The sequence below is a fragment of the Kryptolebias marmoratus genome, linkage group LG21 (genome assembly GCF_001649575.2).
Source record: "Kryptolebias marmoratus isolate JLee-2015 linkage group LG21, ASM164957v2, whole genome shotgun sequence".
Classification (NCBI taxonomy): Eukaryota; Metazoa; Chordata; class Actinopteri; order Cyprinodontiformes; family Rivulidae; genus Kryptolebias; species Kryptolebias marmoratus.
Genome location: NC_051450.1, coordinates 8,708,794 through 8,723,809, shown reverse-complemented (window position 1 = coordinate 8,723,809; position 15,016 = coordinate 8,708,794). Strand labels below are relative to the sequence as shown.

The following is a 15,016-nucleotide window of genomic DNA, read 5'->3' as shown; positions in this document are numbered from 1 at the left end:
CCCCCCCCCCCCCATCCCCTCCACCCGTTTAACCGTTTGAACTGTAAGCTAGAGTTCACGCTGATAAATTACTCTTCACGCTTTGCACTTTTTGACATCCATGTCAAAACAGCTCAGCTTATTGAGCGGCCTTGTAAGGGGGAGACGTCGCCGAAGCCCCGGCGCTTCGTTTAAGAGCTCGTCTCCGTCTAATTTTCTATAGCATTTAATTGTCTTTATGCTCATTTGCATCTTAAAAGAGGCAGAGAGTTATCGGCAAGGTGACATGTCACCATGCGAACCCCACCGCCCCCCACCCCTCGCGCTCTCTTTTCAATCAGACCGCCTGATTGATGCACTGAGGGCCGAGTGTGACCGTTCTGCTCTCATTCAGGGGGACTTTCTCCTCATTTACCCAGAGTTATTCAATTATGATTACCAGGATGGAGAAGTAAGGGGGTAGGGGCTTGAGGGAAAGGAAAGGTCCACTGACGCAGAGAGCGGGATGAAGAGAGTCGCGAGCAAGGGAAGAAAATAGGAAAGGGAAAGGAAAGAGGCTGGGACGTACTGTGGAATGGAAGAATTATGGAGCTTTAATAGTGGGGACTTCATTAGAGACCGAGACGAGGGAATGAGAAGGCTTTACCGCCCCGATTATCAGCTCACCGCCACCTCCGCGCTGAGGCAGCCTGAGCGGCAGAGAGATGCAGACGGAGGGAGAGAAAGTCTATCCAGCCTGGGAGGCCCCCTCGTCCCCAATCCGCTCCGATGACCTTTCCACAGATCCGCCATGTGCTCTCAGGGTAGCACTCTCGCCATTCCCCGCACATGCTTTCATTAGCATATGCTGCCTCCTTCCCCCGTCAAGTTTCCTATCTGTAACCCCTTTTAGACATGTTCATCTGTTCTGTTCAAGCGATGGGCTTTTTGGCATTCAAACGACAGTCTCCATTACTTAAAAGTTCTCTAAAGACCTGACAAGACCATTATGAAAACAACGGCAAAGCACAACTTATCTTGTAGGTGATTAATTGGCGACGTCAAAGATCTGTAAATGTCTGTAGATTTCTCACCCGTGTAATAATTTATCAGACTCGCGCGACACTGACAGGGATTTCTCGACTACGTTTTGGATCGGCGTCGTGCTAAAAGGCCCGACGCCAAAGTTTTTCTGCAGGCAGTCCGATATTTTCGCTCCGTACGTTTTTCCAAGGATCAAAAAATTAGCGGACCAACCTGATTAATCTGATGCTCCAGCTGACACTGCACAAAACCTGTCTCTTTAGGCATTTAAGAGAACCCCAAAGGTGAATACTATCATAAGAAAATAGTGTTTGTCTGACAGTGCAAACATGTCATATTAAAACCTGACATCTGTCTCCATAAAAGATATATTTAACAACTAATGATGAACAAGCATCTTTAAGGAATGTTCAATTTTGTAGTGGAATGTTAAGGAATAAATGAGTGGATTAATAGTAGTAAAAAATATACTGACCAATGCTTATAGAAGGTTATGTGATGGTTAGAAGTCCAAATTGTATAAGGTCTGCACTATTCATTGTTTTCGGCTTATCTATAGATGTATTGCAGACGCTACAAGCCCAAGAGGGAAACCCAGACATGCCTCTCCCCAGCAACATTTTCCAGCTCCTCTTGGGGGATCCTGAGATGTTCCCAGGCCAGAGAGGATCCCTATTCCCTCCTGTGAGTTCTTGGTCTGCCCTGGAGTCTGCCCCCAGTGGGACATGCCAAGTAAACGTCCAGAAGGAGGTACCCAGGAGGTCTCCGATGCTCGAACTGCGACCCCCCCTTGCAAAGCAGGGAAGCAGCATCTTTGAGCTCTTCTCCCTCACTAAAGCTGAGCCCAGCCACCCTATGGAGGAAGCTCATTTCAACCGTTTTTATGTAGGGTCTGGTTCTTTTGGTCATGATCTATACCTCATAACCATAAGTGACGGTTGGAACATGGATGAAGCAGTAAATTCAGAGTCCTGCCATTTCCTTCTTCACCACAAAAGACCAGTAGTGCTCTCATTATTGCAAACTAGGACCCCTTTCCATCAATCCGTCTCTCCTTCTATCCTTCCATCACTCATAACAAGAACTTGAGAACTCATCTTCTAACCTGGAGACAGCGTCTCAGGTTAGAGGTTCAATGTTTGGACTCTGAGTGATTAAAAGAAAAACAGCAGTTTTCACTTTTTACACAAAACCTGCTGCTCATATTGGCAATTTTTTAAGACTATACAAGCCGTCATCAAGGCAGTGACTTTGGTCATAACCAACATACCACAAAAACACTGATTTACTGAAGGATAAGAGTAAATGTACAGCTGGAAGATTATTTAGGTCAGCTTCCTTTCAGGTCTTCCAGTGTTGCGCTGGAAAAAAAGAAAAAGATGGAAGCACAGCAAGACAAAAGAATGGTGTCAAATGGAACAACACTGTGCTGCCCACAAGTATACAAAATTCATGTCTTTAAAATCAGCTTAGGCATGGGAAGTGGCAAAAATCAGCCCAAGTAATTGGGGTAGGATTAACCCTAGGAATCGGGATCTCCCTAAGTCAGGCAAACAAAAAGCTTTTCAAGCCTTTTCAGAAAGTAACTACGGCTGCTTTTAGAGAATTAAAATCTATCTTTAGTTCCACAAAAGAGAGGAGAGAACGTTAAACCTAAAGAACACAATCCTCGTGGTTCGGCTCATGGTGAAAATGTCCTGTTTTGTTTTGTTCCTAAGCCACTGGACTAAGCAACCTTGTCAAAGTAAACAGCCTCACAGAAAAAAAAAGAAAAAAAAAAAAAGACCTACACTCAGATTCAGATTCTGGTGGAAAACATTAAGCAGACTGCAGGAACACTTTGCCTTGGGCAAAGTGACACTTTCCAACAAGACAATGACCTGCTATGTGTAAGGAAAGGGGACTAGAAACAGCCTACACGAAACTAAACCAAATTTTTACAGAAACTCGCATGGTTTGGATTCCATTTTCCCAAACTTGTGACATAGATTTTGACTTGTGGCTTTCGAACTTGGTCAAGATATCAAAACCTTATTAAAAGCTTTAATCTGCAAACAATGTGGGTCTAGCAGGACTGCAAAGAGAATGATTTCAGAGAATGATGAAAGTTCCCTACAAAACAAACATTCATGTCAGTGTTCTTTCTTTGCCGATCATTCGCCACTAAACAGGAAAAGAAGCCTTTATTTCCTTTGGCATTGTCTGATCTGACCCAGATTTCCTATATTTGGTAAGAGTCCTGGCGTGAACACATCTTTTTTTTGCCAAAATTTAGGCTCGCTAGCACCACCACCTGCTGCCTTGAGACAAGTCCCGGGCAAGCCCGGATGCGAGCTTGTTGAATCGGCGGCGTCCGCGGCTTAAGCGCCGCCGGTGTGCGACTTTCGGTTGTTGCTTCAAAGAAATCTGTACGACTCAAAAATCACTCGTGTTTGAAGAGGAAAGACAGCCTGTAATAAGCCGACAGAGTTTAAAAGAAGATAATTATGGATGTATGAAAACACTGCGCTTGAGAAGTGCCCATGTCAGGAGATAGATGGCCCAATCACAGCTCAATATGCAAATTAGGTGCTCAGGATAACGAGAGAAAAACTTGCAGCTCTTGAAATTATGTCAGCAGGGCACAAATCTGACACGGTTCACCTTAAGATCGGGGTGTTAGAAGTTTTAAAAAAGAGGCCAGCATGTTAAACCAACAGCAGATTTTTATTTTTCTCCCCCTTTTCTGGTTTTCTTTGTACGCTGAACAGCCTTCTCCTCTGCCGCCAAAGTCTTATCATTTTTCATTTATTCTCTGTGGTCATTTCTGTCCTCTTCCGTCATTCCCTTCTGCTCCCTTCTCTGACCTCTGACATGTCCTCATTCTTGCCTCAGTGGCCATGATTAAGCTGGAGAGGCTCGGATGGCAGCGGCGAACACGAGTGTGTCCAGTGGGCAGCGTGAAGTGAGGAAGACAACAGTGTCCCGACTTAATATATGCAGCTGCTGTGTCCAAAAGCTCCCTTTCTGTGGCGTCGCCACGGCTGCAATCAACACCGACTGCTGCCCTCGCTACACGCTTCATTAGCAGCGGTCGGAAATCCTTTCTGGTTTCTTACTGCTGGCTTCTGCAGCGGCTAATGATGTCCCAGTCCGTCCATAAATTTGTCGTCGTGCGCCGCTTTGAGGAGTTTGACATGGCAGCAGGGTGCACAGGGGATGAAAGAGCTCAGAGGACAGACAGCTAAAAAGTAGCAGCAGGGGAGAGGGGACATTAGTCGGAGGGAGGAAGCAAATGAATTCCGCCTAAATGAATTTTCCTAATGATTATCCTCTTGTTTGCACCATTTTCCTCCTTCTGACTGTTGTGATTCAAACTGAACGCGAGAGTTCAAAAGAAATCCACAGGTTTAAATTTAGCAGAAGCCCAAAACTTCTGATTGGTTCTTGTTGTGCTGTTGTCACATCCCTCCAAGCGCCTCGGAGACAGCGTGACGCTCTGCTTCTGTTAATTATGCGGGAGCACAGTACAGTATTCCCTGCTGCAGCTGTGCGGCGTGCGTACGTTACATTGCTATTCGCCAGACGTGCGGCCGAGGCGCGCCCCACGGAAACCTGGGACCCGTGACGACGCATAAGAAAATGTCACGCCGCTCGTCTCGCGCGTCCCTCCGCTCCCCCCCCCCCATCCGTCTACCCTCCCTCTCGACGCCGCGCGACACGAGCAGCAGTCGCTGCGCCTGGGGAGAGCGGCGGCGAATAAGCAGTTGTGAGAATTAGGGAGCTACGGGCCGCTTGATATCTTCGTGTCTGTGTTTGTTTTGTTTGTTTTGATCTTACTGAGGGTCTCCGGCGTAGCTGAGCTGAGCGGGCCGGATGCCGAAATGAACGATGATGGGGAAGGTGATGACGTCCGGGTTGAACTGCTCCCTGTCCAGTTGGTCGATACGCACTGAGCTGGGTTTCTACACGGGGAAAGGGGGAGGAAAAAAAGAAGAGAAGACACGGGAAAGAACCACGTTACAGAATAAACATAGTTAGCCACAAGGCAGCTATCATTCAATCATCTGCTAGCAGCATAAAGATATAAATAATCCACGCCACAAGGGTCATCTGTCACAGGAATGTAATGAGATGAGGCCCCCCGATTCTGCTTGTAGCGCGAGAATGATAAAGTGATGTCAGGGATGGCGAGCTAACTTCTGACGCTCTTATCGGGGAGGAGATTGACAAGCAGCATGTCCTCAGCTGGCTCCCAAATCACAGTTAGCCTGTCAGGCGTTTTGTGAGATCAGAGGAAGCGGCTGCAGCGTGAGGCGTGCTGATCAGTGCAGCAGATGGCTCTGGCTCACCTTGATATTCACTCATCACCGCAGCCTTGCGTTCAAAACTTTTGATTTGCGAGCGGGGCGGGGGGTCACTGACCAACTTTCAGTCTGCCTTTAAAGCAGCATAATCAGGTTTGATTGGTTTGACACAATGAATACGCTAATTCATACGGAATTGTCCATTTAAAGTCCGCCGCTTCTCTTGCTTTTATCCACCATAACCAATTAGAGGTTGATGACATGCGCGAGCTCATGTATACACCAGGTCGCTGTGGGAAATAATCACTTAAGCGTGTCACGCGTGATTGGAAGTGGACTTTCGTTTTGTGGCGGCGAGAGGCCTTGACAATGTGGCGCAACGGGGGAAAATTTCCCGGCGAGGCCTGACATGCCCGACTAGCAGATTGAAAGGAAAAAAAAACAAAACATCAGAGTCTGTGGCCAGAACTTTAACCTGCTCACATTCCTCCCCTGCAAATTTGATGCAGGGGTGCAACAAAAGTACAACAATCCAGCTTTTAGCAGACAGCGTGGGGGGAAAAAAAAAACAAAAAAAACCCTCAACTTTGAGCATATTAGGGGCGGGACCAAATCTGGATAGTACAATAGTTAACAATCCGTGTATGGTTCGTTCTTTGGTTTTCAAAATAAAATTGCAAAAACAAAACAAGCATGTTTTTTTTTTTGTTTTTTTTTCGTTTTTAAAACGAAATTAGTAAAACAGCAATTGCAAAATTAAAAAAAGGGTACTTCTGCCATGAGGTTCCGTTGAATTAACAACAAAATAAAAGCTTGTCTTTGGTTTAACCATTGCAGTTAACAAAAAACAAAAAAAAAAAACGTACCCCTTTTTTTATTTTTGCAATTGCCGTTTTTTCTAATTTCGTTTTAAAAGCAAAAAAACACATACTTGTTTTGTTTTTGCAATTTTATTTTGAAACGAAAAAACCAAAGAACAAACCGTACACGGATTGTTAACCATGTCTTCCATGTGATGCAAAAAAATCAATGTGCCAAGGATAAATGTTGATAATTTATCGACTAAAAGCAACTCCACTGAAGTTAACCGGATGTAACACCATCATTCGTTTTGGTGTTAAAGTGCTCTTTTAAATGTTTTGACGGCACGTGAACTTCAGCAGGTTACAGTAAGTGAACAAACAAACATTTTATAAGCTTTAACTGTCTGTAAGGATGTTTTTCTTCATAGTAAGGCATTTTTTGTTACCTATCATTTTAAAATGACCTACAAGTTGACCAATTATTGTAAAACTGCTGTATCGTAATAATTTTTATATCATGGAAACTATATTGCATATTGTGCATTTAAGGGCTAGCATTCCTCGGAGGAACGCGTATCACCCGCCACCTTTTGTGACAAAGTTTTAGACCAAGACGTTGGTTAGCTGTGGCAGCCATCTTGAACGGGACTGACTTCAAAGGTTGATCAGTTATAAATGTGTAACCAGTGATTATTTCCTGAATTGTTAATAAAAAATCCATTGAGTGGTTTATGAGATACGTTCCTAACAGACATACGGTGGTGACTCTGTTCTTTATTTATTTATTGTTTGTGTGTGTGTGTGTGTGTGTGTGTGTGTGTGTGTGTGTGTGTGGGTGAGTGGGATGGGGTGTGTGGGTGAGTGGGATGGGGTGTGTGGGTGGGGGGCAAAATCCTAAATAAAAACATTTAAAACATTTACTGAAACATGTTTCTACTACAAGAATCTACGGTAACTCGATTGGGACAATCTGCATATTTTCGCAAAAACACTACAGACGGCCATCGTAGTTTATTTTGAAAGGATTATAAAGTCACCAAGGTCACGGGTGAGCTCAGCTTTACTGCCAGAATATGATCCAAGTACTGGTGTTAAAATTAAAAAAAAAAAAATGGATTAACCAATTTGAAAAGTGTTTTTGCTTTAAGTGCTCGTCTGTATTATAAATCAGATAACTTCTGAGTTTGTTTAAATAAAATAGCAGTGATTAAAGTATCCAAGTGGTTTTGCTTTTCTCTAAACAAAATAAACCCTTATATATGACCTTTATAACAGACTGTGTGAGAAGGCAGTTTAATCTTTAACCTGAGTCCAGAGGTGAGGACTGTTACACATCGTCTTTGTGGAGAGCCTGACAGCAACAATCCAGAGAGAAGTTGACTCAACAACTCGCCGACACTGAAGGTTACACAATCACGTTCGCTCTTCATATGCAACCTCCAAGCCAGCTCTGACACCCTCACCTTCACCCAGACACAATTACTCTCCCGTCCTTAAAAGTACGGGCCAGATGGGAGGGTTAACCGGCTCCGTCGCGACATCGACGCTTTTCGTCCCCGTAGCGCCGACGGCAACGAGCGCCCTCGAGGATAATAGGTGGGGTTTCTCGTGTCACAGGCTAACATGGGGGGGCAGAAAGAAGGTCTTTGGAGTGTCTGGGGTTTAAAAAAAAAACAAAAAAACGGAGGACTCACCATGCCCGGGTTGGTCACGATCATGCCTTTGCACTCCTCGGCGTACTTCTGCCAGTCCAACTGTTCCCACTGCAGCATGTCTGCGATCTCCTCCTCGGGAACCAGGGGCTTGCTGCTGCGTAGCAGGTAAAGCAGCACCTGATGCATTGACAGCACCTCCTTTCCGCCATCTAAGTCAATTCAGCAAACACATATAGAGACACAAAGCTCAATGCACAAATGGTTCACTTCCTTTTATCACTTTTGAACTGTTCGAAGTAATAATCCCAAAATCACAAATTATGACAGAAATGACGTCTTTTTCCTCAAACCGTGAAGCATCAGCCAGGTTTTTCTTTAAATCACAAACGGTCAGAGGGATAATGGCTGGGGTGGGTAAACACCAGTCCCACCACTGGATCTGAGCGGGACATTCGGTGTGTGGGCCGGTGGATGGAAAGGGTGGGGAAGGCTGCTTCAAATGGAATAAGCTGTTAGAATGGCAAAAAATTGTGTCTGTGAAAGTAACACAGTAAACAGTCCACTCCAGTCATGTAAGGCTGTATTCACACCTGATACTCCGGTGGACTCGGTTCGATTGGGGACCAAAAGGTCATAATTTGTTCCATTTTCAGCTGCTGTGGTTCAAATTCACACTGAGTCAATCGACCCAAACCCTTTGATCAACCTGTTCCCCCCCTCGCCTGTGGTGGCGCTGCACCACGAACTACTGAAGGAAACACTGAGCACAACTTCCTTCTTCTGGAAAAGGAAACAAAAATGGAGCGACGTCAAATTTTAGCGGTTTTAGGATTTCTGTTTTAACCCTGAAACCCTAACCTTCTGTTAGTGATAGAAACACGTGTTGTATTTACCCAGAAGTCCTTGTGCTGTTGTCCACTTCCTGCTTTTGGCGCGATCTCCGGTCCGCTTTTGTTCACATATGCATTCGAGTTCACTTCAACCGAACTGAGACCAAAGTTTTTAGGTGGACCGGAGTTCACTTTTTTTGGTCCGTATCAGAGTTGGATTGTTCACACCTCCCCAAACGAACCAGACTTTGATTAAAGCGGACTGAACAGGACTGGTGGGAACGCACCGTAAGACGCTCAAGTTTTTGAAACGAAAACACGATTGTTATCACGAAGCGGAAAAACCCTTTTCAGAACCAGAATCGGTGAATGAACCATTACGCCACAAATACTGTGATAAACTAAAATCAGCTCCCGATGTAAAAGGGACTCAACATTTCTCCCAAATACCTGCTCATCGCAGCCTTTAATACTGGGATACTGATATTGAGCTGGTATATATTTATATCCATGAGCTGTTTGTGCACAGGTTGAAGTTTACTTTTAAGGGGGGGGAGGGCTGAACATTTTTTTCTTTCTCCGAAGGGGGGGACATGGCAGGAAAAGTTTGAGAACCAAATCATAACTGTTAGGGTTCACTGTCTTTGCAGTGCACTAGATTTGAAACAAAAAAAAGACAATGAGGAAACACATTTGGGCTAATTATTACAATGGATAAAGTGGCACTTTTCATGCTGGGACCACCTTTAAAAAGAAAAAATAAATAAATTTGAACTGTTTTTATGAGAATTTGTCTCTAGCTTCCTCTGATCGTCTGAGCTTTGACAAAATACAGAACATCTAAATAAGAACCGCAGTTTGAAAGAATAAAAATAGATTTCTCCATCAGCCCCGGATTGCTTAAGAATATACTGAAATAAAACTAAATGTGCAATCAGCATTTTTTTGTTTTAAACCACAGCAATAAAGTTCCATCTATGCAAAGAAACCCAACTAACGTCAATTTTTAAGAGCTCGGTAATATCACTGAAATGTTGAGTGATTTCCACTGAATATCTTGTAAAATGAACAATAACGGTTTAATCAGCGCATCAAAGACACGCAGGTGTTCGGCAGAAATATTTGAGTACATCCCTTCATCGGCGAGGGCTAATGTCACCGTTTTTAAGGGATTTTTCCACTCGTGATAATGAAGTTTTCATTTTTAGAACCTGAGCTGTTTAAGCAACAAGTTGTTTATTTAAACTTCATCTTGTCTGCTTCGTTTTCAGACAACGGTAACAGGAAGATATAGTTTTCAATTCGAAGCACCCGCCTTTGTTGCTTTTCGTCTCTCGATTGGTCCACTTTTACACTGACGCACATCGTGAGTAAGCAGAGGCCGGACAACTTTTAAATCAGTGGCCCTACTTTGACCATCATTCTCTTTGACGGTGTGTCCCCGATTTAAAGTGACACCTCCTCCAGCTGGCAAAAATCATTTCTTCTGTGGAAAAAGGGAGAAAACTCCTCCCCTCTCCACTTGTCGCCGGTCTATCTGGGCCATCGGAAAAGGGAAGGGTGCGCTCTTGCGTCGCTATCTGTCCGAGGAGATGGGAACGTCTAGCTCCGCCTGCGACTTTTTCGGACTGAAAAATTCAACAGGAGCGGTTACGCAACGCCGTCTTATGATCGATAGCCGCAACGGCAGAAGGCAGCGCTAAGAGGGACCTTTTAGGACTTTAAAAATAAAACCCTGGCCAATGTTGAACAGAAAAAAAAAAAGCACCCCTGCCACCAAAGGCGTGCTCTTCGCAGGAAGTGCTGTTTAATTGACACAAGGACGTAGTGTCACCCGTAACAACACTGTGCTGCCCACTAACATGCCTGGTTTTAATCGATTTGGTGTGCTCAGGCCTGGCAAATGTTCATTATTTAAAAAAGAAATAGAAATAATCAGCCGACCGATCAATCAATCTCTTGTTCAATCTCCATATGATACATTAAGGTACTTAAATACAGCACAAGCATATAATCAATACAAAGTCAGTTTATTAAAATAAACTTAGGTAAGATGTATTGACTTCTGTTTAAATGCCTTCAAGTGGACAGACTGACACTCCCCCTCGCTCCCACACACACAGCTCCCTCCGTCCTGTCAGCATTCAGACAAATTCACTGCAACTTTCAAACATCAAGCTCTCAGCGTAACGCCGTGTTTCCTTTACCTCCCCTTCCCCTCCGCAGATCATATCAGAAACATTAGATTAGACAGCTTTTGTGGGTTTTTTTTTTTTGTAAAGGAGGCAGATACGTGTCTGCGGCTCCTCTAAATTGGGAGAGCTGGGAGAGAAATTGTTTTTTGATGGGAGGGAGGCAGGTGGCCGCGGCAGCCGCAACAAAACAGCCGAGCGGCTCCGGCAGTGCGCCAGCGCCACCAAGTGTCTCGGAGAGGAGCGTTCGCGGCACTGGATCGAGCCGCGGTTTTCCTCAGGACGAGCCGCAACAGGATGCGTCAGCGTGCGGCAAAAGCTTTAAGAAAACACTGCTTGAGATGTCGCCCCCCCTCCCATTTATGGAAAATAACAACTGTTAAAAAACAGGGATGAGAAAATGGAAGCACGGGTTCTGTATGTGTGTTAAAAGTCCTACCAGGTAAGAATCTGACAAATCGAGGCATGAAATGGAACTGCTGGCATCCAGAAGGCTCGGCGCTGGACTCGGGACCTGAAAGGTAGAGCGTGCCCTCAGTAACAAGCTTTTCACACAAGATTAAAGGTTCAATTTTGGCTGGAAATAAGAGCCACAGTTACACTCTGCTTCAGCAGCTGATTATAATTCAATCTTTCCAGGAGATGTGGAATGCAAAAGAAAAGAAAGAAAAACAAAAAAACTGCAAATGTGAAACAATATGTTTAAATTTGAAATGTTTCATTATATAGTAAGGGATCATTTCAACATGTACTGTATATATAATTATATATATTCGCTGCTTTCTGGAAACGTCTCACCTCCTCTTTGTTACAGAAACAACATACAGCCAAAGAAAAGCTACAAGGTGGGTCTCCAACAAAAAAAACAGCTGCTAATTAACTGTGCTTTTACCGCGATGTCCAACTGGAAACAGACACGAGTAGTTTCCTAATTGTTTAGCTGCATGTCAGTGTTTTCTGTTTTCTGTAGATTTTGTTTTTCCCTTTAAGGTCCCAAAACCCCGAAACAAAAAGCTAGATGTCAGTATGCTGGTGGCGTGAAGAAATGGCCCAGAAGGCAGTTTGCAAAAAATTACTCCTTTTTCCATTTTTCCCCTCCTTTCTTGCATGATTCCTTGCTGACATCAAAACCAGAATTCCCACGACGCAACGCGGAGCTCACTTTTAGTCAATTGGTCAAAAGACTGATTGTCCTTCCGGGTCCTGAAGGTTTTGGAGACCTTTTATTTATTAAAATCCTTTATAAAACCGCCTGTTTAGTGAGTTTAAACATGTACAGGGATGATTGTTTTCAACTGATCCCATGAGGCTCAGGGTGTGTTTTACACAATCTAATCTGTCAGTTACATCAAGTTATCAGGGATGCATTCAGGCGCTACATCAGACAGTTTCTCTTCACTTGCAAGTGGAAGATATTTAAAAATCAAAATCAGACGGCACGCAAGAGGCCATAAAGGCGAGTCCGCTGCTCTTTCTGCTGCTGTGTAACGTTTGGGCCGAGGTTTTTCTTTACAGCGCTACAGTGACGCCTAAACAGGCGATGCGTTCAAGTCCGGCTTCTTTCGTGAGACCTGTCATTTGAACACAGAGGATAAATGTAAATAAAAATGTAACAGTTTTCGTGTTGTGACCACCAAACACATATCAAGTTCAGAGTTTTTCTCCTGGATATTGACTGGGGCCCATTTATTTTACATCAGACCCTTGTAGCATAAATAAATAACGTTTTGTGTAGTTTTGGTTACAGTGTTCAAACTATTGGTCTATAATAAACTATTAAAAAGAGATTATTTTTCTTTTGGATTATTTTGTTCAGATATTTATGTCCAACAACCTGGAGAACATATTTCTAGTGACAAAGACAAATAATGACCTGGTGCTGTTTGGGAAAAAACACATTTATTTATTTTCTTTTTACTTTAAAGAGGACGTATTATGCAAAATTAACCTTTTGCATGTTTTTGTACTTCCATTTGGGATATCTACTGTTTCTAGAAACAGTCCAAGCACAAAAAAACCCACACAATTTATTGCAATAAGTAAATGTTTTCTGGTGTCTGCAAAACGACCCGTTTTAAAAACCTCAGGATTGTTGCATCACAATCCTCGTTACCTAGCAACCCAAGTAGAGCTCTACCCACTTCGTTACAGGAAGACCGTCACGTTAGTTCTGCTGGTTTTACCGCTGAGGAAAAGGAAAATGCTTTGTTGTCGGCTGCGATACAGAACATGTGTCTATAATGTCCCTGTCCCGACCCGCTACCAGTCAGGTTTCGGACCCACTTATTGCCGCTCTTCTCCTCAACAAATGTCGGTTCAGAACCACTAAGTGCCCCTGTCTTAAAGTCAGAATCTTCAGTTTGAATTAATAACGATATAAATGTGCGTCAGATCCGCAGTGTTTAATCCTTCAGTGAGTTTTTATGTTTTCAGACGGGACTCTGAGTTGGGGGGCGTGGCCAACAGCAGCTTATTTGCATAAAAGTGACGTAGACCTAAAACCGCTCATTCTGAAATGAGCTCAAAACAGGAAGAACTGATCAGGTGAAATCTTAATATCTGAGAATGATTTTGTGTATTAAATGTAATGAAGATGTTTTGTACAGCCCACAGACCTATGCTGACTTGTTCAAGGAAGCATAATAGGTCCCCTTTAAACATAAAGCTACATTTTACATTTAATAAGCCATGAAAGACCTTCTGCGTTGTCAGTTTTTGTTCTTGGAGAGAAATGGGAATCAGACCGACTTTCATGGCCTGGGTTCATAAACTGGTTGTCTTTTATTGAGACGGTGAATCGTTGATATTCTGATAAATTCAGCCCTGGTGCTAATATAACTTCCAAAAAAACAAAAACACTACTTCCTTAAAGCCTGAACCCTTTGATTAAGTCTAATATGAATACTTCTGTGTCTGACTGCTGCTGCTGCTGAATTACTTTTATAAAAGGAGCCCGTGACCCAAAAGTACCGTACCTTCCAGGTTCCAGTCATACAGCTCAAGAATATCCTGGAACAAGTAGGAGGCGAACAGCTCCAGCCCTCGGACACAGTAGTTCTGGACACAACAGGAAAACAGAGCAGAATGTTGGTTCAAACAGAACCGGAAGACTCAGAACGCGGAACGGGCCGATAAGTAAACCCAGCTTTCTGACTTCAGCGCATGGCACGATACGGCCGGCATTCTGGAGGTCGAACTGAAGCGCTTTTCCTTCTTCTAAAAGGATTAGCACCTCGGCTCGCCCGAACGCCGAGGTGTGAGCGCCTAACGCGGCTCAGCTGTGCTCAGACTCAGGCCGCTCCAGATAAAAACAAGGGGGGGGGGGGGCGAGATAAAGCGGCGTTTGACTGACCTCTGGTGTCATCTCCTCTATGAAGTGAATGGTGTAATCTATGTTGAAGCGGATCACTCGGCACAATGGAATCTGTGATGATGAAAGAGGAAGAGGAGAAGAAAAGGGACAGGCCATCTCATTACTACAGTGATACGGAGAGGTTACAGCTTTTCAAGGAAACTCATTAAAACCTCGTTTTCTTTTGGGTTTTTTTTCCTTCTTAGTGCAGAAACTCTATGCATGTATGGAAACGCGATGCAAAATTGTGCAAAAACATGCAAAACCCCTGGTTACTTCGCAAACCCACACGCTTTTTACGGAGCACGTGCCTCCACGCACACACACACGAAAGGAAATTAAGCAACTCGAATCTTGCTAAAAGGATAAGCCCGCTCTTCTGTGTTTAATCTCCCCGGTTACACGGTCTTTGTTGTCGGAGCGCAGGGGTTCATTTTAAGAGATTAACCTGGAGCCACGCTCATTCTTGCCCATCCTGGCGGCTAACTAGCGGGGAGCTAATATTGCCACGCTCTCAGGCTTCTAATCTCTGCACTGTCAGGGAGAGTTCGCCCCAGCTTTTAACAAGGGTCGCCCCCCCCCCCCAAATTATCCGGTTCAAATCGTGCCTGATCCTCAGGGCCCCGTTTAAACCTATTGATTGTATTATTTAAACACGTGGGACGAACTTAGAAGCGGAGGCATCGCTCCACAGGAACAGCCACACTTTGGGCACTTTCTAAAAATGAACCCCCTGTCGTTTTTTTTTTTTTTCGCTTCCCCCCCCACCTCCTTTAAAGCTCTTCCCTGGGATAAAAGTCGGGCTCGGCTCAAATGGCTCCAGAAGGAGATGTTCCTTTTAAATCACAACCTCTTTAATGGCTGACAGCCGCTGATGGGCCTTCAAACGGAAGGGA

At 44.1% G+C, this 15,016-nt stretch overlaps 1 protein-coding gene across 1 annotated transcript in view; it reads right to left on the bottom strand.

Moving 5' to 3' along the window:
- The window catches only part of drosha (drosha ribonuclease III), a 143,841-nt gene that overhangs the window by 112,109 nt on the left and 16,716 nt on the right, over window positions 1–15,016 (bottom strand). Inside the window, exons 10-14 of the mRNA XM_017414122.3 lie at window positions 14,121–14,192; window positions 13,744–13,825; window positions 11,208–11,282; window positions 7,786–7,955; window positions 4,822–4,946 (exon numbers count right to left, since the gene is read on the bottom strand). Coding sequence (XP_017269611.1) covers window positions 4,822–4,946; window positions 7,786–7,955; window positions 11,208–11,282; window positions 13,744–13,825; window positions 14,121–14,192 — 524 coding nt within the window. The remainder of the gene's footprint in view (window positions 1–4,821; window positions 4,947–7,785; window positions 7,956–11,207; window positions 11,283–13,743; window positions 13,826–14,120; window positions 14,193–15,016) is intronic.